This window comes from Scyliorhinus canicula, chromosome 27 (genome assembly GCF_902713615.1).
Source record: "Scyliorhinus canicula chromosome 27, sScyCan1.1, whole genome shotgun sequence".
NCBI classification, from domain to species: domain Eukaryota; kingdom Metazoa; phylum Chordata; class Chondrichthyes; order Carcharhiniformes; family Scyliorhinidae; genus Scyliorhinus; species Scyliorhinus canicula.
The window spans coordinates 2,884,159-2,911,559 of record NC_052172.1 but is presented as its reverse complement, the minus strand read 5'-3'; the positions used below and the strand labels follow the sequence as shown (position 1 = coordinate 2,911,559).

The following is a 27,401-nucleotide window of genomic DNA, read 5'->3' as shown; positions in this document are numbered from 1 at the left end:
TGCATTAAGGACATAAAGGATGGATAGATTGAGTAGTTTGGTGTGTGCTGTCGATAATAAAAGCTTGTTGTTTCATTTCCAGATTACGTCTACTTTGAGAATTCATCAAGCAATCCTTTCTTAATCAGAAGAATTGAGGAACTAAACAAGGTATGCAAATGTACAAATCCACCATTTTAAATGAAGGAGCACCAATAGAATCCCTACAGTGTCGAAGGAGGCCATTTGGTCCATCAAGTCTGCACTGACCCTCCGAAAGAGCACCCTACCTCGGCCCACTCTCCCACCCTATCCCTGTAACCCCACTTAGCCTGCACATCTTTGGACACTAAGAGTCAATTTAGCATGGCCAATCCACCTCACATCTTTGGACTGTGGGAGGAAGCCGGAGCACCCGGAGGAAACCCACGCAGACACGGGGAGAAAGCGCAGATTCCGCACAGACAGTGACCAAGGCTGGAATTGAACCTGGGATCCTGGCGCTGTGAGGCAGCGGTGCTGACCATTGTGCCACCCAATGATTGAACAGCCAGTGTGACTGAGCCTGCCGCTGGGGTATGCTTCATGCTTTGAGCCTGCCAAATTGGTCCGAGATTTTGCTGTCTTTGCCACATACCCACCTAGTGCCTCATCACAGGTAGAACTTTCCATTGGTCTGAGAAATGCAATGAATATTTTAGTGGAATTATGATATCTCTTAAATCAATGTGCATGTGTGGGAGAGGTTTTGTAGCACAGGTACTGTGGTGCGTATTTAACTTTGGGGTTTGCTGGCACTGGGATTCTAGGTCCTTTGCTGGTGTGACAGGTGACTGTGGCTGGAGACCCCCACGTTCCGCAAAATGTGACAGATTTAGATTCCCAGTTAACTGACCTGGGGCAGACAACAGGTTACGTGCTACGCTATTCTGGCCCCCCTTCCTGATTCCTACCTAGTGCGTGTGCACATGAGTTGGGAACAAGCTTCGGCGTGGCATGTCCTGTTGATACAAACTCGCAAATGACCATTTGGATGAGTTATCAAAAAGTGCTCATTGGCAGCATCCTGGTAGGAGCAGCACTTTTGGGAAAGTGGTTTCTGTAACCCCAAACTGGTGGCTGGGCCTATCTCCATTTTAACTCGGAGAATTTGAACTTTCTATTTGACAGTCAGTAACTTGAATTCTTTGGAAAACATTCCCGTGGAAGCAAGTTCCTGAGTTAAAGCCGCCCTTGTCATTCCAGCTTATTCTTGTTCCTGTTTTCTCGTCAGTCCTGGGAAGTCTGTCTGGTGCCTGAAGTATCTGGGAACCCAGAGCGGACTCTGATGGTTGCACTCTGATAATTTGGCTGCGTTAAAGCAGCTGTAAGTGTTCGTGATAGGTTTTCACTGCTGATTGAAGTGCTCGATAATCCCCAGGTTAACTGCTGCAACAGATGGAATCCCGGAGCTGTGCGTATCTGCCACGTTCGCCACGCAGTCGAGCAGCAGCCAGCATCATTGCCGAATGACCCCCTTTGTTTTTCGGGGGGGGGGGGGGGGAGAAACGTTGCTGCAAAGGAAGTTGCATGGAATGTTTGTAGAATGTTGGTGCACGTTTCGCACCCTCCCTCCTCTCTCCCCTCCCACCTCTCTCCCCTCCCACCCCCAAAGACGAAAAACTCTTGTACTTTGAAGGTTTCTTTATAGATTGGGAGAGAAATAAGAGTCCGAATAGCTGCTAGCAGGTGGCCATTCTGCATTGTACATTAGTCCCCCTTTGGTGTTTGTAGATAATTCGTATTTCTAACCGTGACTACAGTTGGAGCTGTTGGTTGTTTGGATACACGCGACTGCTGTGTAAAATGGGACTGTTACACTGGCTGCTTTGTCAATCCTCCTATGGCATCTGTATAAAGGAGCTGAATTGTGTAGCTGCAGGATTCAGGATGTGAGTTGTCATGGGTCTCCTGCTGAAGGCAGTGCGCACACGGTGGGCCCTTCAGTCTGGCTGGTGTTCCTGTCGAATCGGAGGAGAAGTGGCGCCCTCGTGCTACAGGCCGCAGCACTTGTGTTACAGGCCGCAGCACTCGTGTCGAAAGCAGCATCGAAGCACCCTTAGGGTCCTTTACAGTGTTTGCATCTGGGTTCAGTTAAACTGCTAAAAATGAATTTGAGCGCCTGATAATTGAAGGAAATGCCTGGCCTCCGCTTGGCAACTGTCCACAGTGGCAAGCTTGAAATCAGGAGCTCATTGTGTGGAATTGCAAACACAGACCCAGGGCCCACCAGTATGTGGCAGCATTAACCCCGTATCCCTTGGGAGTTAGTAATCCATCCCTCGTTCTTGTGTCGCTGTTCTCTGTTCCGACCGTGACATGTGGCTAATGTCAGATTCACCAGCAGACCCATGGCAGAATCTCTGTGAATGTCAGGGAGCTGGCATTGTGCCTTACAAAGAAACAGTAAAATAATTGTACATAGTATTGGCTTCAATACAAAATCTGCTTTTCCGGGATTTAGATGAGATCCTGCAGACGGAACTTGTACCCCCAGGTTTGGAAGATGTGCTTTCTATATTTCACGGTCACAAATCTGTGAGACGACCCATTAACTCAATCCCTTGTTCGAGAATCCATAGAAACTTGAAGCACACAAAGAGGCCATTTGACCTTGTGCACCTGTACTGATCTTTGAGAAGCAGCTCTGTAAATTGGTCATGTTCTAACTTTGAGAGCTGATACCAAATGCTGCCTTTAGGATTCGAAAGTGACTGGGTCCTGTGGATCATGGTGAACTAGTTCACCCTGCCCAGAACCGTAGCCCCCAAGGACGTGACCTTCGCATGAATTCTGAACTAGTCTGTGGCAGTAGTATGTCAGGGAGTGCATGGCTGGTCAATCTATGGAGCAGGTCCCTTTTGGGGGGGGGGGGGGGGGGGGGGGGGGGGGGCTGGAAACTGTTAATATTCATTCACTGATCACAGAATCATAGAATTTGCAGTGCAGAAGGAGGCCATTCGGCCCATCGAGTCTGCACCTTGGAAAGAGCACCCTACCCAAGGTCAACACCTCCACCCCATCCCCGTAACCCCACCCAACACTAAGGGCAATTTTGGACACTAAGGGCGATTTATCATGGCCTAACCTGCACATCTTTGGACTGTGGGAGGAAACCGGAGCATCTGGAGGAAACCCACGCGCACACTGGGAGGATGTGCAGACTCCGCACAGACAGTGACCCAAGCCAGAATCGAACCTGGGACCCTGGAGCTGTGAAGCAATTGTGCTATCCACAAGGCTACCGTGCTGCCCGTGCTATGTTCCGAAAGCTAGTGATTTCAAATAAACCTGTTGGACTTTAACCTGGTGTTGCAAAACTTCTTACTGTGCTCACACCAGTCCAACATCGGCATCTCCAAATCAGTTGTAAATTAGGTCAGTTACCTTCAGAAAATAACATAGTTTGTAGCAGGCTCCCGAACACTACACGGGCTGCAGCAGTTCAAAAAGGCTCCCCACCACTTTCTTCTCGAGGGCAATTAGGGGTAGGCAATAAATGTTGGGCCCAGCTAGTGATGCCTGCATCCCATGAATGAATATCTTTTTTTTAAAAAAAGAAGTGCCGTTGGTTCCCAAAGCTCTCCACGGGGGGGGGTCCTCTGATTCTGTTGTAGATCAATTGACTGACTGTGATTTAGTTAACAACACCAATATCATTGCAACACGTGACGACCAGGAATGGTAGAAGGTGAACAAGATGTGCTTTGATGTTTCTTCATCGAGCAGTTCTTGCGTTCTTTTTAAAAAAATAATTTTTATTAAGATTTTCACAAAATATAAACAACAAAACATATTATCAAAACAACCATAGTAAAAACTAAAGAGCAACACCCCCCCCCCCCCCCCCTTCCCCAGCAACTACAAAAACAAAAAAGCAAACAACAAAAAGGAAAGAGATAACACCCAACAAACCCATGTACACAATTCTCCTTCCCACCGAACCAAGCCCCCCCCAACCGGGGGGGGGGGGGGGGGGGGGGGGGGGGGGTTGCTGCTGCTGCCGGCCTATTTCCCTACTGTTCCGCCAGGAAGGGCTGCCACCGCCTAAAGAACCCTTGCACCGACCCTCTCAGGGCAAATTTCACCCTCTCCATCTTGATGAACCCCGCCATGTCATTGACCCAGGCCTCCACGCTTGGGACCCTCGCATCCTTCCACTGAAGCAAAATCCTACGCCGGGCTACTAGGGATGCAAAGGCCAGAACACCGGCCTCTTTCGCCTCCTGCACTCCGCTGCTACCCCAAATATCGCGAGTCCCCAGCCTGGCTCAACCCTGGATCCTACCACCCTCGACACCGTGCTTGCAAAAGTCCCTTCCAAAAGTCCCCCAACGCTGGGCATGCCCAGAACATATGGGCATGGTTCGCTGGGCTCCCCGAGAACCTAGCACACCTGTCTTCGCCCCCGAAGAACCTGCTCATCCTCGTCCCGGTCATATGAGCCCTGTGCAGCACCTTGAACTGTATGAGGCTAAGCCTCGCACAAGAACAGGAGGAATTCACTCTTTCCAGGGCATCCGCCCATGTCCCCTCCTCTTATCTCCTCACCCAGCTCCTCTTCCCATTTACCCTTCAGCTCCTCCACCGAGGCCTCGTCTACCTCCTGCATTACGTGGTACACGTCCGAAATCCTCCCTCCTCCAACCCACACCCCCGAGAGCACCCTGTCCCGTACCCCACGTGGGGGAAACAGGGGGAACCCCTCCACCTGCCGCCTGGCAAACGCCCTAACCTGCATGTACCTAAACATGTTCCCCGGGGGGAGCCCAAGCTTCCCCTCCAACTCACCCAGGCTCGCGAACCCCCCATCCACAAACAGGTCCCTCAACTTCCTAATACCTACCCTGTGCCAGCCCAGAAACCCGCCATTGATGCTCCCTGGAACAAACCGGTGGTTCCCCCGTATCGGGGACTCCATTGAGCTCCCCCGATGCCGTCTCCATTGTCCCCAAATTCTGAGGGTAGCCGCCACCACCGGGCTCGTGGTATACCTTGTTGGAGGGAGCGGCAACGGCGCCGTTACCAGCGCCTCCAGGCTCGTGTCCTCACAGGACGCCATCTCCATCCTCTTCCATGCTGCCCCTTCCCCGTCCATTACCCACTTACGCATCATCGCTGTGTTGGCAGCCCAATAGTACCCACAGAGGTTGGGCAGCGCCAGCCCCCCCTATCCCTGCCCCGCTCCAAAAACACCCTTCTCACCCTCGGAGTCCCATGCGCCCATACAAATCCCGTAATACTCCTGTTAACCCTCCTAAAAAAGGCCTTCGGGATAAGGATGGAAGGCACTGGAACAGGAACAAAAACCTCGGGAGCACCGTCATCTTGACGGATTGCACCCTACCCGCCAGCGACAACGATAACATATCCCACCTTTTAAACTCCTCCTCCATTTGCTCCACCAGCCTTGAGGTTAAGCGTGTACAGGGCCCCCCAGCACTTGCCACCTGGACTCCCAGGTACCTAAAGCTCCTCCCTGCCCTTTTCAGCGGGAACCTACCAATCCCCCTCCCTCCTGATCCCCCGGGTGCACAACGAACAGCTCGCTCTTACCCAGGTTGAGCTTATACCCAGAACAGCCCCCAAATTCGCTGAGAATCCTCATAACCTCCGGCATTCCCCCCACCGAATCCACCACATACAGCAACAGGTCGTCCGCATAAAGCGACACTCGATGCTCCTCCCCACACCGCACCAGGCCCCTCCAGTTCCCCGACTCCCTCAACGCCATGGCCAGGGGCTCAATTGCCAACGCAAGGGGGACAGGGGAGACCCCTGTTTCGTCCCCCGGTGCAGCCGACCTCCTCCTATTCGTGGCTACACTCGCCATCGGGGCCTCATAAAGCAGCCTCACCCAACGGACAAACCCCTCCCCAAACCTTTCCAACACCTCCCACAGATACCCCCACTCAACCCTATCAAAGGCCTTCTCCACGTCTTTTTTTTTTTATAAATTTAGTGTACCCAATCATTTTTCCAATTAAGGGGCAATTTAGAGTGGCCAATCCACCTAGCTTGCACCTTTTTGGGTTGTGGGGGCGAAACCCACGCAAACACGGGGAGAATGTGCAAACTCCACACGGACAGTGACCCAGAGCCGGGATCGAACCTGGGACCTCGGCGCCGTGAGGCAGCAGTGCTACTCACTGCGCCACCGTGCTGCCCTGCCTTCTCCACGTCTAATGCCACCACTATCTCCGCCTCCCCTTCCACAGCCGGCATCATAATGACATTCAGAAGCCTTCATATGTTGGTATTCAACTGCCTTCCCGTTACAAACCCCATCTGGTCCTCGTGAATGACCCCCGGCACACAATCCTCTATCCTTGTAGCTAAGATCTTCGCCAACAGCTTGGCGCCTACATTTAGCAGCGAGATCGGCTTATATGACCCACACTGCAGGGGGTCCTTGTCCCGCTTAAGGATCAAGGAAATCAGCACCCGTGACATAGTTGGGGGCAAAGCCCCCCCCCCTCCCTTGCCTCGTTAAAGGTCCGAACCAACAGGGGGCCCAATATGTCCGCATACATTTTAAATTCGGCCGGAAACCCATCCGGCCCCGGCGCCTTCCCCTTCCACCTGCCCCGCCTCCACCTTCGGAAATCGCAGCTTGTCCAAGAAGCGCCCCATCCCCTTTCCACCGAGGGTTCAGACCGGTACAATTCCCCATAAAAGTCATTAAAGACCCCATTAACGTCTACCCCCCTCCGCACCACCGTCCCATCTCTATCCTTCACTCCCCCAATCTCCCTGGCCGCGTCTCGCTTTCGGAGCTGGTGTGCCAGCATCCTACTCGCCTTCTCCCCGTGTTCATACACCGCCCCCTGTGCTTTCCTCCACTGAGCTTCCGCCTTTCTGGTTGTCAGTGGATCGAACCTGGCCTGAAGGCTACGCCTCTCCCCCAGCAATCCCTCCTCCGGAGCCTCCGCATATCTCCTGTCCACCCTCACCATCTCCCCCACCAATCTCTCCCTCTCTCTCTGCTCTCCCCTCTCCCTATGGGTTCGGATGGAAATCAACTCCCCTCTAATCACTCCCTTCAATGCCTCCCAGACCGTCCCCACTCGGACCTCCCCGTTATCGTTGGCCTCAAGATATCTCTCAATACACCCCCGAACCCTCCCGCCCACCACCTCGTCTGCCAGCAGCCCCACCTCCAAGCGCCAGAGCAGGCGCTGGTCCCTCTCCTCTCCCAGCCCGAGGTCCACTCAGGACAAAAAAAATCGATCCTGGAATAGGCCTTATGCATGTGGGAGAAAAACGAGTACTCCCTGGCCCTCGCAAACCTCCAGGGATCCCCCCCCCCCAAATGATCAGGCCCCCCGCCTCCAGATCCGGAATGCGGCCCAACATGCGCTGCATAACCCCCCCCCCCCCCCCCCCCCCCCCCCCCCCGCTCTTGCACGGGAAAATAAAAACAAGCAAAGGCCCGCGCTTCTCAGCCCCGACCCCGCCCCCATCACCCCGACAAGAGGAAAGCCCGTGCTTTCACCCTGCCCAACCCCGCCTCCTCTAGGGCAGCTCCCATTGCCGGTCCCCACCACCAGCTCCCAGCACTCCCAGTGTACCTCCCTGCCTGAACCCGTCCACCAGACCCATACAAAAAGACATCGCCCCACCCACCCTGAAGCCAACACACATCCAGCATGAAAAAGAGAACCCCCCCCCCTCCAAAAAAATAGACACAGTTACATTTAAATACAAAACCCCCATCCCAGACCCTCAGTTTGAGTCCAATTTCTCGGCCTGCACAAAGGCCCACGCCTCCTCCGGGGACTCAAAATAATGGTGCCGGTCCTTGTAGGTGACCCACAGACGCGCCGGCTGCAACATGCCAAACTTCACACTCTGTCTGTGGAGCACCGCCTTCGTCCGGTTGTACCCTGCCCTCCGCTTAGCCACCTCCACACTCCAGTCCTGGTAGATCCGCACCACCATGTTCTCCCACTTGCTGCTCCGCTCCTTCTTGGCCCACCGAAGCACGCACTCCCTGTCAACAAACCGGTGGAACCGCCCCAGCACCGCCCGCGGCGGCTCGTTCGGCTTAGGCCTCCTGGCTAGTATTCTGTGGGCCCCCCTCCAGCTCTAGGGGCCCTGGAAGGACCCAGCTCCCATCAGCAAGTTCTGCAAAACGACCACATAGGCCGCCAGGTCCGACCCCTCCAGCCCCTCCGTGAGGCCCAGGATCCGTAAATTTTTCCGCCGCGACCGGTTCTCCGTCTCCTCGAACCGCTCCTGCCACTTTTTAATGGAGCGCCTCGTGCATCTCCACCTTCCCCGCGAGGGCCGCGGCCTGATCCTCTCTTTCGGAGGCCTGCTGCTGCAGCTCCCGGATTGCGGCCCCCTGGGCTGTCTGAGTCTCCAGCAGCTTACCGGTGGTAGCCTTCAGCAGCTCCACCTTAAGCTCCCGAAAGCAGCGCTGAAGAGTCTCCTGCTGCTCCTGCGTCCACTGCCTCCACTCCTCGAGGGCTCCACCGGCCGCCGTTTTCCTTCCCCCGCTTTTCCAGAGGCGCTGCCACCGCTTTTCTGCTCGCCCCACTCCTGGTCCGGACCATAGAACCCTGGGGATCTACTGCAGACCCCTTCCCACGTCGGGAATCGTCGATCAAGCACCGCTGGGGGCCCTAAAAAGAGCCCAAAAGACCGTTTCTAGCGGGAGCTGCCGAACATGCGGCTTAGCTCCGCATCGCCGCCACCGGAAGTCAGTTCTTGCGTTCTAGTGTTAAGAAGTAGCCAACATGAGCGAGAGGAAGAGCAATGGCTTAAAAGAAAAACAGGAGGTGGTTAAATGGGTGGTAATTTTTAACAAGACCCCACATCATACCTGCTTCCACCACCTCCCCAGGCAGCACATTCCATATATTTATCACCCTCTGTTTTAAAAACAAACCTGCCTCGTACATCTATTCTAAACTTTTGCCCGTGCAGTTTAAACCTATGTCCCGTAGTACTGGACTCTCTCAGCCTAGGAAAGAACATCTGCCTATCCACTCTGGCCATGCCACTCATAATCTTGTAGACCTCTATCCGGTCGCCTCTTACCCTCTGTCGTTCCAGTGAGAACAGACCGAGTTTATCTAACCTCTCCTCATAGCTAATGCCCACCATACCAGTCAACATCCCAGTAAACTGCTTCTGTACCCTCTCCAAAGAATCATTATAGATGTAGCGAATGTATGAATTGCTAAGGCAGGAGGTGTGATGCATTAGAGGCAGATCTGACATACTTGGCGAAATAAAACCGGATCTGAGATAAGAAAGGACGGTTTGGGGTAGGATGCAGGGAGTAGAGTTTCAGATGGGCTGAGGTTTACAGGTCAGCCAGGAGAGCATTGGAATAATCAAGTCGGGAGATGACAGTGACACAGATTTGACTTTCAAGGGGAAGGTGGGCGAGTGGGTTACATTGGATTATAGAACATAGAACAGTACAGCACAGAACAGGCCCTTCGGCCCTCAATGTTGTGCCGAGCCATGATCACCCTACTCAAACCCACGTATCCACCCTATACCCGTAACCCAACAACCCCCCCCCTTAACCTTACTTTTATTAGGACACTATGGGCAATTTAGCATGGCCAATCCACCTAACCCGCACATCTTTGGACTGTGGGAGGAAACCGGAGCACCCGGAGGAAACCCACGCACACAGGGGGAGGACGTGCAGACTCCACACAGACAGTGACCCAGCCGGGAATCGAACCTGGGACCCTGGAGCTGTGAAGCATTTATGCTAACCACCATGCTACCCTGCTGCCTATGTAGGACACTGAGCACTGAAGGAGACTATTCAGCCCAACCACTGCATGCCAGTGATTGTTTCCTATCTTTTGTCATCTAAATCTACCATTGTAATTCTCGAACACCTTCTCCCTCATCTGCTTGCCTAGTTACACCTGAAATACATCCCCGCACAGTGCTGTTAGGGGGGAGTTTGACCCAGTGACCGCGAAGGAATAGCCTATATATTTCCAAGTGAGGATGGTGAGTGACTTAGAATAGAACAGTACAGCACAGAACAGGCCCTTCGGCCCTCGATGTTGTGCCGAGCAATGATCACCCTACTTAAACCCACGTAACTCGTATACCCGTAACCCAACAATCCCCCCATTACCTTACACTACGGGCAATTTAGCATGGCCAATCCACCTAACCCGCACATCTTTGGACTGTGGGAGGAAACCGGAGCACCCGGAGGAAACCCACGCACACACGGGGAGGACGTGCAGACTCCACACAGACAGTGACCCAGCCGGGAATCGAACCTGGGACCCTGGAGCTGTGAAGCATTGATGCTAACCACCATGCTACCGTGAGGCCCCTTGCAGGAGAACTATCATGTGCCGGGCTTCCTAGGTATCTGCTGCTCTTGTTGTTCTAGATGATAGTGTCCGTCAGTTTGTCAGGTGTTGTCTAAGGAGCCTTGGTGAGTTGCTGCAGCCCATTTTGCAGATGGTGTACATGGCTGCCACTGACTGTCGGTGGTGGAGGGAGTGAATGTTGAAGGTGGTGGATGGGGTGCTGATGAAGCGGAGCTGCTTTATCCTGGATGGTGTTGAGCTTCTTGAGTGTTGTTGGAGCTGCGCTCATCCAGGCAAGTGGAGAGTATTCCATTGCACTCCTGACTTGTGCCTTGTAGATGGTGGACAGGCTTTGGGGTCAGGAGGTGAGTTACTCGCCGCAGGATTCCTAGCCTCTGACCTGCTCTTGGTAGCCACAGTATTTATATGGCTGGGTCCAGTTCAGTTTCTGATCAATGGTAACCCCCCGGGATGTTGCTGGTGAGGGATTCAGCGATGGTAATGCCATTGAATGTCAAGGGAGGATGGTTTGATTCTCTCTTATTGGGGATGGTCATTGCCTGGCACTTGATGTTACTTGCCACTTGTCAGCCCAAACCTGGATATCGTCCAGGTCTTGCTGCATTTGCATGTGGACTGCTTCATTATCTGAGGAGTTGCGAATGGTTCTGAGCATTTTGCAATTGTCCGCAAATATTCCCCCATTTATGTTGGAAGGAAGGTTATTGATGAAGCAGCTGAAGGTGGTTGGGCCTAGGACACTACCCTGAGGAACTCCTGCAATCTTGTCCAGGACTGAGATGATGGATTCCAACAACCACAAGCATCTTCCCTTGTGCTAGGTATGATGCCAACCAGCAGAGAGTTTCCCTCCTGATTTCCATTGACTCCAGTTTAGCTAGGGATCCTTGATGCCACACCCAATCAAATGCTGCCTTGATGTCAAAGCAGTCATTCTCACCTCACCTCTAGGGTTCAGCTCTTTTGTCCATGTTTGAACCAAGGCTGTAATGAGGTCAGGAGCTGAGTTATTGCAAAGTAAGTGCCGCTTGAAAGCACTGTTGATGGCCTATACCATCACTTTACTGATGATTGAGATTTGACCAATAGGGTGGTAATTGACCGGGTTGGATTTGTCCTGCTTTTTGTGTACAGGACATACCTGGGCAATTGTCCACATTGTTGGATAGATGCCAGTGTTGTAGCTGTACTATTGCTGTACTATCTGCTGGAATATTGTCAGGGCCATAGCAGTTTCCAGTGCCTTTGGCCGTTGCTTGATATCACGTGGGGTGAATTGAATTAGCTAAAGACTGACATCTGTAATGCTGGGGACCTCCATAGGAGACAGAGATGGATCATCCACTCGGCACTTCTGGTTGACGATTGTGGCGAATGTTTCAGCCTTATCTTTTGCACATATGTGCTGGGCTCCTCCAATATTGAGGGTGGGGATATTTGCGAACCTTCCTCCAGTGAGTTTTTGAATTGTCCACCATATTTCACGGCTGGATGTGGCAGGACTGCAGAGCTTCGATATGATGCGTTTGTTGTGAAATCGCTTAGCTCTGTCCATCACTTACTGCTTATGCTGTTTGACACCCAAGTAGTCCTGTGTTGGAGCTTCACCAGGTTGATGCCTCATTTTTAGGTGCTGCTGCTCCTGGCATGCTGTCCTGCACTCTTCACTCTGACTTGGTGGTTATGGTAGAGTGTGGGATATGCAGGGTCATGAGGTTACAGATTGTGGCGGAGTACAATTCTGCTGCTGTTGATGGCCCACAGCGCCTCATGGATGCCCAGTCTTGAACTGCTGGTCCTGTTCTGAATCTATCCCCTTTAGATCGGTGGAAGTGCCACGCAACTCGATGGAGGGTACCCTCAATGTGAAGACGGGACTTGTGCCCACAGGGACTGTGCGGTGGTCACTTCTACTGATACTGTCATGGACAGATGCACCTGCGGCAGGCAGTTTGGTGAGGGTGAGGTCAATATGTTTTTCTCTTGTTGGTTCTCACCACCTGTCGCAGACACAGTCTAGCAGCTATGTCCTTTAGGGATTCATCAGAAGTGGTGCTCCCCAGCCAATTTTGGTGATGGGCATTGAACCCCCCCCCCCCCCAAGTATGTTCTGTGCCCGTGCCACCCTCAGTACTTTTCCCAAGTGGTTCAACGTAAAGGAGTGCTGATTCATCAGCTGATGGTGGCCGGTACATAGTAATCAGAAGAATTAGGAGCAGTAGTAGGCCATCTGGCCCCTCGAGCCTGCTCCGCCATTCAATGAGGTCTTCACCCAAAGGGTTGTGACTTCACCCAAAGGGTTGTGAATCTATGGAATTCCTTGCCCAGTGAAGCAGTTGAGGCTCCTTCATTAAATGTTTTTAAGGTAAAGATAGATAGTTTTTTGAAGAATAAAGGGATTAAGGGTTATGGTGTTCGGGCCGGGAAGTGGAGCTGAGTCCACAAAAGATCAGCCATGATCTAATTGAATGGTGGAGCAGGCTCGAGGGGCCAGATGGCCGACTCCTGCTCCTAGTTCTTATGTTCTTATGACTGATCTTTTGTGGACTCAGTTCCACTTTCCGGCCCGAACACCATAACCCTTAATCCCTTTATCCTTCAAAAAACGATCTATCTTTATCTTAAAAACATTTAATGAAGGAGCCTCAACTGCTTCACTGGGCAAAGAATTCCATAGATTCACAACCGTTTGGGTGAAGAAGTTCCTCCTAAACTCAGTCCTAAATCCACTTTCCCTTATTTTGAGGCTATGCCCCCTAGTTCTGCTTTCACCCGCCAGTGGAAACAACTTGCCCGCATCTATCCTATCTATTCCCTTCATAATTTTATATGTTTCTATAAGATCCCCCCTCATCCTTCTAAATTCTAACAAGTACAGTCCCAGTCTACTCAACCTCTCCTCATAATCCAACCCCTTCAGCTCTGGGATTAACCGAGTGATCTCCTCTGCACACCATCCAGCGCCAGTACGTCCTTTCTCAAGTAAGGAGACCAAACCTGAACACAATACTCCAGGTGTGGCCTCACTAACACCTTATACAATTGCAGCATAACCTCTCTAGTCTTAAACTCCATCCCTCTAGCAATGAAGGACAAATTCCATTTGCCTTCTTAATCACCTGTTGCAGCTGTAAACCAACCTTCTGTGACTCATGCACTAGCACACCCAGGTCTCTCTGCACAGCAGCATGTTTTAATATTTTATCATTTAAATAATAATCCCTTTTGCTGTTATGCCTACCAAAATAGATAACCTCACATTTGTCAACATTGTTTCCATCTGCCAAACCCTAGCCCATTCACTTAACCTATCCAAATCCCTCTGCAGACTTCCAGTATCCTCTGCACTTTTTGCTTTACCACTCATCTTAGTGTCATCTGCAACCTTGGACACATTGCCCTTGGTCCCCAACTCCAAATCATCCATGTAAGTTGTGAACAATTGTGGGCCCAACACTGATCCCTGAGGGATACCACTAGCTACTGATTGCCAACCAGAGAAACACCAATTAATCCCACTCTTTGCTTTCTATTAATTAACCAATCCTCTATCCATGCTACTACTTTACCCTTAATGCCATGCATCTTTATCTCATGCAGCAACCTTTTGTGTGGCACCTTGTCAAAGGCTTTCTGGAAATCCAGATATACCACATCCATTGGCTCCCCGTTATATACCGCTCTGGTAATGTCCTCAAAAAATTCCATGAAATTCGTTAGGCATGACCTGACCTGTATCAAAGTAGGTTGCAGCAAATAAACACCCCGGGAAACATTCTTCCCAACAATCAACTATACAGTTTGTACAGATTTTGCTCCTTCAACCCCCTCCCCATCACCCCCCCCCACCCCCATAACCCCCACCCCCCTGCGATGAACAGCTCCTCAAACACGGTCACAAACATCCCCCACCTTTTCTCAAACACCCCTGCTGAGCCCCATAACTCATACTTTATCTTCTCCAACCGCAGGAAGTCGTACAGGTCACCAAACCAAGCTGCTACCCCCGGTGGCGATGCCGACTGCCACTCCAGCACAATTCGTCGCCGTGCAATCAGGCGAAGGCCAAGACATTGGCCGTCCTCCTCTCCATGAGCTCCGGCTTCTCTGAAACCCCAAATATCGCCACCAAAGGGTCCGGGTCCACTCCCACCTCCACTAACCTGGTTAAGATCGCGAACACTCCCGCCCAGAATCTTCCCAATTTTTCACAACCCCAAAACATGTGCGTGTGATTCGCTGGCCCCTGCCCACACCTTTCACACTCATCTTCTGCCCCCTGGAAGAACCCACTCATTCTTGCCCGAGTCATATGCACCCTGTGCACCACCTTAAACTGTATCAGGCTCATCCTTGCACAAGAGGAGGTCCCGTTTACCCTACTCAGTGCCTCACTCCATACACCGCAATTGATCTCCATTCCCAACTCCGCTTCCCATTTCTCCTTGACCTTCACCACCCGCTCGCCTCCCTGCTTCCCCAGCCACTTGTATATATCCCCACTCCTTCCCTCTCTATATATTCCCTCTCCTTCCACATCTGGAAGCAGCAGTCGCTCCAGCAGAGTGTATCCCGGCAATCTAGGGAATCCCTTCCAGACCCCCCCCCCCCGGATTCACTCACAGCGGCTTTAGCAACGGCATCCCTTCCACCCAAAAATGCCTCCTCAGCTGATTCCATATCTTCACCGTGGGCTGAACCACTGGGTTCCCTGAATACCTACTCGGAGCCATTGGCACTGCTGCCGTTGCCATAGCCCTCAAACTAGACCCCCTACAAGATTCCTCCTCTTTCACCACTTGGATCCTCCCCGTCAACATTAAGTGCCGATCTCTTAAGATCCTCCCTGGCCTCCTCCACCAGCTTCGTTAAGCTCCACTATCCTAACCCACTCTACCCCTTCTCCTTCCCACCACCGCCGCACCTTGTCCACATTCGCCGCCCAATAATAATGATGCAAGTTCAGCAACGCCAACCCCCCGCAGCTGCCTCTGCCTCTGTAGCAGGGTCCTCCCCACCCTCGCCACCTTCCCCGCCCCAAACAAAGTCCAAAATGATCATGTCCACTTTCCAAAAAAAGGCCTTTGGTATAAAGATCGGGAGAGCCTGAAAGATAAACCAGAACCTCTGCAGAATATTCATTTTCACCACTTGGACCCTCCCTGCCAATGTTAAGTGCAGGTATCCCATCTCTTAAGATCCTCCCTGGCCTCCTCCACCAGCTTCGTTAAGCTTAACTTAGGAGCCCCGTCCATTCCCTCGCTACCTGAATCCCCAAGTACATAAACTTATCCCTTGCTACTGTAAATGGCATCCCCCTTAATTAGCCCGCTGTGCCAGCTCATTCACCAGGAATACCTCGCTTTTCCCTACATTCAGCTTGTATCCCAACAACCCTCCAAACCTCCCCAACAGGCCCACAATCCTTCCCATACTCTCCAATGGATCTGAAACATAGAGCAAGAGATCATCAGCATAGAGTGACATCCGATGCTCCCTATGCCCCTCATTATCCCCTGACACTCTGCCGACCCCCTGAGAGCCATCGCCAATGGCTCTATGGCCAGCGCAAACAGCAGCGGCGACAGCGGGCACCCCTGCCTCGTACCCCTGTGTAAGTCAAAGCTTTGTGAGCTTGTTTCAGAGGTCTTTTATAGAATTTACAGTGGAGGCTGTAGTAATCCACGGGAGGCAGGAGTTCCGTCACCACACCAATATTTATTTACAATAACGATATTACAGGAGCAGCTACGAACAGCGCTGCTAGCAGTCCAGTCAACTAAAGACTGGCTCACAAAGCCTACACAGGTGATTATATGGGCCCCCTCAATGAGCTATCATTGAGGGAGCTCATACTCCAATTGGCCAACCAATAAAGCCAATTGGAGTTCATTACAGAGGCCATACAGCCCATCGAATCTGCACTGGCTCTTGGAAAGAGCACCCTACCCAAGCCCTCACCTCCATCCTATCCCCATAACCCAGTAACCTCACCCAACACTAAGGGCAATTTTGGTCACTAAGGGCAATTTAGCATGGCCAATCCACCTAACCTGTACATCTTTGGACTGTGGGAGGAAACCGGAGCACCCGGAGGAAACACGCGCAGACACGGTGGGGGAACGCACATTGCTGTGGATCTGAACTCGCATGTCGGCCAAACTGGGTAAGGGTGGCAGATTTCTTTCACTAACAGGACGTTGGTGGAACCAGATGGGTTTTTACGACAATCTACAATGGTTTCAGGGTCATCATTAGACTTTTAATTCCAGATATCTTTTTGGATTCAATTTCCACCATCTGGCAGGATTCGAACCCGGGATCCCAGAGTATTACCCTGGGTCTCTGGATCACCAGTCCAGTGACAATGCCACTATGCCACTGTCTCCCTGTATTGACTATTCGGCTCAATCTGGTGTAATCTGCAAACTTAGAAATTGTTTCTGTTTCCAATGTCCAAGTGTAAATTGCGACCAGCAGTGATCCCAGCCCATATCCTTGTGCACTGCAACTTCCAACCTTCTGCCACTCTGATTCTTTACTCTCACTCTCTCACCCTCTCTACTGTCTGTCCTGAAACCAGCTAACAAGGCGACACGGTGGCACAATATCGCCTCACATCGCCAGGGACCCGGGTTGAATTCCGACCTCCGTTGACTGTGGAGTCTGCACGTTCTCCTCGTGTCTGCGTGGGTTTCCTCCGAGTGCTCCGGTTCCCTCCCACAATCCAAAATTGTGCGTGGATTGGCCATGGTAAATTGGCCCTTTGTGTCAAAAGATGCGCAGGTTAAATTAAGGGGTTAATGGGACAGGGCAGGGGAAGGAGCTTGGGTGAAGTGCTCTTTCAGGGGGAAAAAAAAAGATCCATTCTCGCAAGTGTACCCTGACTGCGCACTCTCTCACCATATGCATCTGTCCATTCTGGAACACCCTATCGAAGGCCTTTTAAAAATCTAGATAAATTACATATGCATTACTGCTGTCTACTCTCCAGATTGCCACGACGAATTCGATAAGATATAGAATTCACAGTGCAGAAGGAGGCCATTCGGCCCATTGAGTCTGCACCAGCTCTTGGAAAGAGCACCCTACCCATGGTCAACACCTCCCCCGATCCCAATAACCCAGTAACCCCACCCAACACTAAGGGCAATTTTGGACACTAAGGGCTATTAATCATGGCCAATCCACCTAACCTGCCCACCTAACCTGGGCAGCAGGGTAGCATGGTGGTTAGCATAAATGCTTCACAGCTCCAGGGTCCCAGGTTCGATTCCCGGCTGGGTCACTGTCTGTGTGGAGTCTGCACGTCCTCCCCCTGTGTGCGTGGGTTTCCTCCGGGTGCTCCGGTTTCCTCCCACAGTCCAAAGATGTGCGGGATAGGTGGATTGGCCACACTAAATTGGTTCTTAATTGGAAAAAATAAATTGGGCACTCTAAATTTATTTTTAAAAAAGAGAAAAAAATTTACTTCCACAATTCCTCTGCGACTTCACTCCTGCCCTCCTTTTATTGTTGGGTATTCATAGTCTTTTTAGTGTTTCCTCAGTCAGCTTTGTAGCTGAACAAGGGCACTTAAAGTGAACGATTGTTTGAGGTCGCCAGAGATTCCGTCATTGGCCGTTTGCGTGGGCAGACGGGCAGTCTAACACCGCAGCCTGTAGTCTTAACATCTAAATAAAGCTCTGTGCTGTGGTTGAACCCTCACGGCGAGCAGACTCTATCCTGAATCCGCCACACGAGGTAGGCGAACAGTGTTTGTACGTCCCCTTTTTAAAAAAAAAAGGCCGAACATCGTTCGTTGGCCCCCGAAGAAATAATAAATAAGTTGTCGTGACGTGAAAGCTGGCGATGGGGGAGGCAAACAAGGGTTGTATACGCCGGAGGAACTGAAAAATCTGAAGGAAACAATCTTGTACAGATGCCCGCTCCGCCTGAAATGAACTTGGTAGCAATGAGTAGCAAGTACCCTGCAGCAACAGATTTAGAGCTGGGCGTGTTAGAAATCGCAAAAGGGAAACTGGCTGAGCTTGGGCTGTGCCTTGTTTTCATAGAACATAGAACAGTACAGCACAGAACAGGCCCTTCGGCCCTCGATGTTGTGCCGAGCCATGATCACCCTACTCAAACCCACGTATCCACCCTATACCCGTAACCCAACAACTCCCCCCTTAACCTTACTTTTTAGGACACTACGGGCAATTTAGCATGGCCAATCCACCTAACCCGCACATCTTTGGACTGTTCGGCCTTTCGACAGAAAGAAGCAGGTTTTGGGAGAAAAAAAAAAATCAGGCTTAAGTCCAACAGGTTTGTTTCGAATCACTTTCGGAGGTGAATCAGGTGAAGGTGATGAAGGAGCTGCGCTCAGAAAGCTAGTGATTCGAAACAAACCTGTTGGACTTTAACCTAGTGTTGTAAGACTTTATTACTGTGCCCACCCCAGTCCAACGCCGGCATCTCCACATGAAAATAAAAAATAGGTGGGGGTGAATGTGAAAGGGCATTTGTGCAAGTCCAACAGGCGCTACTCAAGTCGGAAGACCTGACGCATTTTGATCCAAATTTAGTCTTGTAACTGCATGTGACACACCATCTTATGGGCTTGCGGCAGTGTTTCCCCAGATAATGCTCACAGGTGAAGAGAAGGCGATGGCCTTTTCATTGAGGAATTTTTATAAAGCCAAAAGCAATTATGCACAGATAAAGGAGCCCCAGGAATCATTTTTGGAATTAAACCTTTCAATTAAAATAGAGGAAATTCACCGTGGACCGTCGTCCACTAACAGCGATTTAGGACCTCATACCAGGATTTCTAATGGCAGAATGTAGAAGTAGCCATTGTGTCAAAACACACACACACGATCTGGTACCGTCAGCCAAACCTTTCTGGGAACACAGATGGACTCTCCCAACTGCCCGTACCAAATAGTTTGATAAGCAGTTAGTCTGGAGATATTTTCGACTTTGAGCAACTTAGATAACCCCTGGAACCGCAGGACAGGTGAAGAGGCATACCAGAGGGGTTCCAGCACTGTCCGAGGTTATGGACATAGTGCTTAGAGGCAAGACTTCAGGAGCAAACCCTGGGTTAAAGCCATATTCTACCCAAAGACTTGAGTTGTCTGTACAAGGGCAGCACGTTAGCATTGTGGATAGCACTGTCTCTTCACAGCTCCAGGGTCCCAGGTTCAATTCCGGCTTGGGTCACTGTCTGTGCGGAGTCTGCTCATCCTCCCCGTGTGTGCGTGGGTTTCCTCCGGGTGCTCTGGTTTCCTCCTACAGTCCAAAGATGTGCAGGTTAGGTGATTGGCCATGATAAATTACCCTTGGTGTACAAAATTGCCCTTAGTGTTGGGTGGGGTTACTAGGTTATGGGGTTACTGGGTTATGGGGTTACTGGGTTATGGGGATAGGGTGGAGGTGTTAACCTTGGGTAGGGTGCTCTTTCCAGGAGCCGGTGCAGACTCGATGGGCCGAATGGCTGCCTTCTGCACTGTAAATTCTATGTAAGAAGGTTACCTCTTGGAGAATGAAGGCATCATTCCACCATTATTAAGAAAATGTATATTAAACCAATTTGAGGCCATGGCTATTGTACGGATGAAGGTGATAGCCAGGAGCTATTTTGGTGGCCAGGATGAGATGTCAAAATCAAGGAGAAGGCGGGAATGTGACAGTCTAGTGCGAAAGTGCAGAACCTGCCGTCGTTACTCCTGTTGCATCTGTGGGAATGGATAGAAGAGGCCTGGCAATGGTACATGTTGATTACGCTGACCGTTTTGAGGGGAGCACTTTTTCTCATTCTGCTCGCTCATTCGAAATGGCCTGAGGTCAACATGAAGTCGGCATCTTCGGAGAAAACAATTATCAGATTGAATGAATGAAACCTTCAGATTCGGTTACCCTGAACAACTGGTGAGCGATAATGGACCGATGTAGATATCTCATTCAACACATCCGGTCCACTTCTCATCACCCTGCCACAAATGGGCTGGCAGAACATTTTTTGTCCATACGATACAATGGAACATTTGTTAAAGGTAACCAGAGAAAAAGGCTCATTATCTAAACGTTGAGTCATAGAATTTACAGTGCAGAAGGAGGCCATTCGCCCATCAAGTCTACACAGGCTCCTGAAAGTGCCCTTTTCAGCCCACACCTCCACCCTTCCCTGTAACCCATCAACCCCACCTAACCGTTGGTCACTAAAGAGCAATTTATCATGGCTAATCCCCGAACCTGCACATCTTTTGACTGTGGGAGGAAACCGGAGCACCCGGAGGAAACCCACGCAGACACGGGGAGATAGTGAAAACTCCACACAGGCAGTGACCCAAGCCGGGAATCGAACCTAGTCCCTGGCGCAGTGAAGCAACATTGGGTCGCGTGGTAGCATGTGGTTAGCACAATTGCTTCACAGCTCCAGGGTCCCAGGTTCGATTCCCGGCAGGGTCACTGTCTGTGCGGAGTTTGCACGTTCCCCCCGTGTCTGCGTGGGTTTCCTCCGGCTGCCCGGTTTCCTCCCACGTTGCAAAGATGTGCGGGTTACATTGAACATACAGGGCAGAAGGAGGCCATACAGCCCATCGAGTCTGCACCAACCCACTTAAGCCCTCACTTCCACCCTATCCCCCTAACCCAATAACCCCATCTAACCTTTTTGGACACAAAGGACAATTTAGCATGGCTAATCCACCTAACCTGCATGTCTTTGGACTGTGGGAGGAAACCGGAGCACCCGGAGGAAACCCACGCAGACACGGGGAGAACGTGCAGACTCCACACAGACAGTGACCCAGCAGGGATTCGAAGCTGGGACCCCGGCACTGTGAAGTCACAGTGCTATCCACTTGTGCTGCCCACTCGTTAGGTTGATTGGCCATGTTAAATTGCCCTTAGTGTCCAAAAAATGTTAAGTGGGGGTTACTGGGTTATGGGGATGGGGTAGATACGTGGGCGTCAATGGGGTGCTCTTTGTAAGGGCAGGTGCAGACTCGATTGGCTGAGTGGCCTCATTCTGCACTGCATTCTATGATGATTCTAAAATTGTGCTACTGTACCGCGTCAATTCCTGCTCGCGTACAGGAACTCGACAACACAAGTTTCTGATGGCTAAACGTCAACTGCGCACAGCATTCGGTTTGGTAAAACCACCCAAGACAAAATAAATGTTTGAGGAAAAAGCAGCAGGGTCAGGTCATGTGGGAGAGCAAGGCGAAATATCGTGTTTCTCGCCAGGGTCAAGGAAGTTCTGGCAAGAAATTACACCACAAGTGAAAAGTGGATTCCTGCCACCAGCCTGGCACAGACAGGATCGGTCTCCTACACCGTACGAGGACCAATCCGCCAGAGGCAGAACTGGCCAAATCCAGCAGTGCCAAGAGACGACCTGGACCTTCCCGAGAGCCTGGCTGGCACCAATCCAACCAATTGGGGAAAACAGCTCCTCAATTGGCAATCAAACACTGAGTCAACGTGTGTCAACTTTGGTCAAGATGACCACCAACAATGTTCACACCAAGCCAAAGACAACAGAGCTCACAGGAAGTACTGTAAAGCAGAAGCTGAGATTCGCTGATACATAGCGAATGACAACCATCGGAATGTCTGACGTATTGACTATTGTTCATTAATGGTTTATTTTGCTGTACTGTTGATTGTGTCAGGGAGCTTTGATTTAAACGCAGAGGAATGCAGTGAATTCTTAGTGTTTTTAGTTAATCCTCAAAAGCCGCCTTGGAGCTGAACAGCAGTACTTTAAGACGATGATTGCAGAACGTGATCATCCGTTTGTGAGGACAGACGGGCAGTCAAACATTCCGGCCTGGAGTGTTAGCATCTTCCAAATAAAGCTCTACGATCTGGTTGAACCTCCCAAGGCCTGCAGGCTAAACCTTGCATCCCCCATACTTACCATGCACTCCCCTGCTGTTACTGTCTATCGAATTGATCTAAGCCTCTTTCATAACCCACAGATCATGTCTGTATTCATCCGTGATGTCTCTGGTGTTCACTTCTTTCCTTTCGGTGGAGTATATTTGATGGTCTGTGGACCACACCAATTAATGTGATTGATCCGTTTCTCTTTATTTCTGGGGCTTATTTTTCTGTGGCCATGTCTCGGTAATCCCCATTATGTCTGGTTCATCCCATAAAGACACCGTGGGCAGACATTTTAACATTTTATTTTACAAATTTGGAGTACCCAATTATTTTCTTTCCCCAATAAAGGGGCAATTTAGCGTGGCCAATCCACCTACCCTGCACATCTTTTTGGGTTGAGGGGGTGAGACCCACGCAGACATGGGAGAATGTGTAACCTCCATAGGGAGCCGGGATTCGAACCCGTGTCCTCAGCGCCGTAGGCAGCAGTGCTAACCACTGCATCATTGTGCTGCGCAAACAGACATTTTCACTTAATAGGGTTTCCTCTCTATGTTTAATTGTTCTTTTAGATTCCTATTTTATGGATCTTTTTCTTGCCTTGTCACCAATGTCCTTCAATCTCTTCAAAGTTCTGCTGTCCTTTTTACATTTAGGCTCCTGGCGTTTCTTGGTGTAATAATTTAAATCCTTTTACCACTTCACTATTTACCCGTCGCTAGTATTCTGGGCCCCATCTTGATTCAGGTGGACCCTGTCATATTGGCATAGCTACATCCTGTCCCAGAACTGGTCCCAAGGACACCCCCCCCCCCCCCCCCCCCCCCCCCCGTCTTTCCCACACCAGTTCTTTAACCTCACCTTAATTCTACTGACCTTAACTGCTTTTGTGCCAATTTACACTTGGTCAGGGCAGAAATCCAGAGATTTTTGAGGTTCTGTTTTAAAGTTGGAAGTTAACTTGCGATGCTCTTTCAACAATACCTCCTTCCTGTTCCAGGTATGTCGTTTGTTTCAAGACGGACCCCTCCCTTTCCAACTTCTTCTCCAGCCATCGTGAGAGTTCCCTTAGTCTGCCACTGAGTAGGCAGTGCCTTTGGGATTCTCGTTCTTGGCTGCAGAGGACACTTATTCCCCCTAATTATCGATTTCCCCCATTATTACCACACTTCTATTCTGCTTTTCCCCACCATGGACAGTCTTCTAGGCCATGGTGCCTGGGTCTGCGTTGTGTCTGCCGTCCTCGGGCCAATTTATCACATCCAGTCCACCTCACCTGCACGCTTTGGACTGTGGGAGGAAACGCAAAGAGGAAAGACACTGGGAGGACGTGCAAACTCCACCCAAGGTTGGAATCGAATCCGGATCCCTGGAGCTGTGAGACAGCAGTGCTAACCACTGAGCCACCATGGGAGGCATCTTCTGCATACATTTTCTTCAGGACGGTCTCACCACAATGCCCAAATTCTGCAGTCCAGATACTGGAGGTGGTGGTGGGTGATGTTATGGAGGTGGGCATTGGCAGCTGAAGTTGGGAGCAGGGAACTCGGCTTGCATTCAAACAGGACACCACAGTTGTCACTGGTTTATTTAGCATGTTGGCACTGATGTGCAAGAGATTGAACCATTCTTTGCCCAAATGTTAGCAAATTTGATCTCTTCAAATCTCTGCCACTAATGCCAGCCTTGTACACGCCAGTGCCACACTGTGCTATACATCTGGTTCATTTTTTCTGATCCATTCGGGTATTGTCATTCTGATGGGATTTGCAGTCTGTCCTTGATGCTGATGGAGGTGGACCCGTGTTCCCGGAACCTTGAGCCGTGTTATTGGATTTCTGATATTGAGGATTTGAGTCTGCTCTTTCCCCGAATATTCAGTGCTCTCTTCTCAAATATCTCAACCGTGAAACCCTCACTCCTTCAATTGTTGAAGAGTAATTTAGTGGTCCTGTCACTCCCCTCCTCCCTGGTGCCAGTGACATTTCAATGACCGGGTAACGCTGACCGTGTTTTCTTCAACCGGGAGCAACGCCAAGCCTGTCTCTGTCCACTTGGACTGGAATGTCATTGGAGGTGTACAGCAGAGCGAGGCACCGGTGGGTACAGGTCTGGCATTGGTGGCAGAGTTGAAGCGATAAGCTGCTCCCATTCGGGCGAAGAATAATGCTGCCTCTTTTACATTGGTGCCAACATGCTAAATAATCCACTGACAAAAATGCCAGCACAAAGATGGACTTCGCTTTTTCAAATGGAGTTGGTAAGACAAGTTGAGAAGTCCGTGGGGATAAATGAGAGAATGAATTATTGCCATTCAGGCCCGATGTGGTCTGCTCTCTTTCGTAGAGGTTGGTGTCCACATGCTCTCTGCTAGTTTTGAGTGGAGTAGGTACGCTGTGACTAACAGACGTCTCGTGTGTTTTCACCAATTACAGACTGCAAATGGCAATGTCGAAGCGAAAGTGGTTTGCTTCTACAGAAGGCGAGATATACCAAGCACCCTTATCGGATTGGCAGACAAGCATGCAAGTAAGTCTTTTTGTTGTTATTGCTGACTTGCTTAATCCTTGTGCGTGTACTGTCTTTGTTCAAACTAAGAAAAGGGGCAATGAGTTTTGCCCCAAACGAACTGTTTGTTTTCCCCTCTGTGTTTTTATTTAATACCCAGTGCACTGCACCACAGATAGAAGTGGTGACCTGAGTAATTGTTGGAGTGAGTGCCACAATTTGTTGAAACAAATCATGTAAAATGAGATTGGGGTGTTTTTGAGAGTTTTAACTTGGAAGCTGTCGGTTTTGTGGTGTAATTAGTACACTGGTGTTTGGCGATGTGTAATGGTGAAGTAGGCCAGTGTTACCGTGCCCACCCTCACCAGTTAGGTCACTGCGCATATTTATTACGAAAATGATTATTCCACTTCCTGGAGGGAGAATGGCAGAGGCACCTGAGCTGGGCAGTGGGGAAGGATGGTGGAAGTGAACTTTGTTTTCCAGACAGTGAAAAGCTGCAGTTTTTTTTTATCGTTCAGGGGAAGTGGATGTCACTGGCTGGGGCAGCGTTTATTGCCCATTCCTTTTTAAAAAATAAATTTAGAGTACCCAATTATTTTTTCCAGTTAAGGGGCAGTTTAGCGTTGCCAATCCACCTACCCTGCACATCTTTGGGTTGTGTATTGCCCATCCTTAATTGCCTATAAACTGGCTGGCATTCTCTGCCATTTCAGCGGGCGGTTGAGAATAAACTCCCCGCCCCCCCCCCGCGCTCTCTTCCCTCCCCCCCCCGCGCTCTCTTCCCTCCCCCCCGCGCTCTCTTCCCTCCCCCCCGCGCTCTCTTCCCTCCCCCCCGCGCTCTCTTTCCCTCCCCCCCGCGCTCTCTTCCCTCCCCCCCGCGCTCTCTTCCCTCCCCCCCGCGCTCTCTTCCCTCCCCCCGTGCTCTCTTCCCCCCCCCCCGCGCTCTCTTCCCTCCCCCCCGCGCTCTCTTCCCTTCCCCCCCGCGCTCTCTTCCCTTCCCCCCCCGCGCTCTCTTCCCTTCCCCCCCCGCGCTCTCTTCCCTCCCCCCCGCGCTCTCTTCCCTTCCCCCCCGCGCCTCTCCCTTCCCCCCCCCGCGCTCTCTTCCCTCCCCCCCGCGCTCTCTCCCTCCCCCCCGCGCTCTCTTCCCTCCCCCCCCCGCTCTCTCTCCCTCCCCCCCGCTCTCTCTCCCTCCCCCCCGCTCTCTCTCCCTCCCCCCCGCGCTCTCTTCCCCTCCCCCCCCCCGCGCTCTCTTCCCTTCCCCCCCCCCCGCTCTCTTCCCTCCCCCCGCGCTCTCTTCCCTCCCCCCGCGCTCTCTTCCTTCCCCCCCCGCCTCTCTTCCCTTCCCCCCCCCGCTCTCTGCCCTTCCCCCCCCCGCTCTCTTCCCTTCCCCCCCGCTCTCTCTTCCCTTCCCCCCCGCTCTCTTCCCTTCCACCCCCCCCGCGCTCTCTTCCCTCCCCCCCCGCTCTCTCTTCCCTTCCCCCCCCGCGCTCTCTTCCCTTCCCCCCCGCGCTCTCTTCCCTTCCCCCCCGCGCTCTCTTCCCTTCCCCCCGCGCTCTCTTCCCTTCCCCCCCCGCGCTCTCTTCCCTTCCCCCCCGCGCTCTCTCTCCCTTCCCCCCCGCGCTCTCTTCCCTTCCCCCCCGCGCTCTCTTCCCTTCCCCCCCGCCTCTCTCTTCCCTTCCCCCCCCCGCGCTCTCTTCCCTTCCCCCCCGCGCTCTCTTCCCTTCCCCCCCGCGCTCTCTTCCCTTCCCCCCCGCGCTCTCTTCCCTTCCCCCCCGCGCTCTCTTCCCTTCCCCCCCGCGCTCTCTTCCCTTCCCCCCCGCGCTCTCTTCCTTCCCTTCCCCCCGCGCTCTCTTCCCTTCCCCCCCGCGCTCTCTTCCCTTCCCCCCGCGCTCTCTTCCTCCCTTCCCCCCCGCGCTCTCTTCCCTTCCCCCCCCGCTCTCTTCCCCCTTCCCCCCCGCGCTCTCTTCCCTTCCCCCCCCTTCCCCCCCGCGCTCTCTTCCCTTCCCCCCCGCGCTCTCTTCCCTTCCCCCCCCGCGCTCTCTTCCCTTCCCCCCCGCTCTCTTCCCTTCCCCCCCGCGCTCTCTTCCCTTCCCCCCGCGCTCTCTTCCCTTCCCCCCCGCGCTCTCTTCCCTTCCCCCCCGCGCTCTCTTCCCTTCCCCCCCGCTCTCTCTCCCTTCCCCCCCCGCTCTCTTCCCTTCCCCCCCCGCTCTCTTCCCTTCCCCCCCCGCGCTCTCTTCCCTTCCCCCCCCGCGCTCTCTTCCCTTCCCCCCCCCGCGCTCTCTTCTTCCCCCCCCCCCCGCGCTCTCTTCCCTTCCCCCCCCCGCGCTCTCTTCCCTTCCCCCCCCGCGCTCTCTTCCCTTTCCCCCCCTGTGCTCTCTGCCCTCTCTCCCCCAACCCCGCAGCGCGCTCTCCCCCCAACCCCGCAGCGCGCTCTCCCCCCAACCCCGCAGCGCTCCCTCCCCCCAACCCCGCAGCCCTCTCCCCGCCCCCAACCCCGCAGCGCTCTCTCCCCCAACCCCCCGCAGCGCTCTCTCCCCCCAACCCCGCAGCGCTCTCTCCCCCAACCCCGCAGCGCTCTCTCCCCCAACCCCGCAGCGCTCTCTCCCCCAACCCCGCAGCCTCTCTCCCCCAACCCCGCAGCGCTCTCTCCCCCAACCCCGC

At 52.2% G+C, this 27,401-nt stretch overlaps 1 protein-coding gene across 2 annotated transcripts in view; it reads left to right on the top strand.

The window, feature by feature from the left end:
• The window catches only part of LOC119957801 (metastasis-associated protein MTA1-like), a 159,951-nt gene that overhangs the window by 47,734 nt on the left and 84,816 nt on the right, over nucleotides 1–27,401 (top strand). For both annotated transcript variants that reach the window (XM_038785910.1, XM_038785909.1), the window contains exons 2-3: nucleotides 83–150; nucleotides 24,665–24,758. In XM_038785910.1, the coding sequence (XP_038641838.1) occupies nucleotides 83–150; nucleotides 24,665–24,758 (162 nt within the window). The remainder of the gene's footprint in view (nucleotides 1–82; nucleotides 151–24,664; nucleotides 24,759–27,401) is intronic.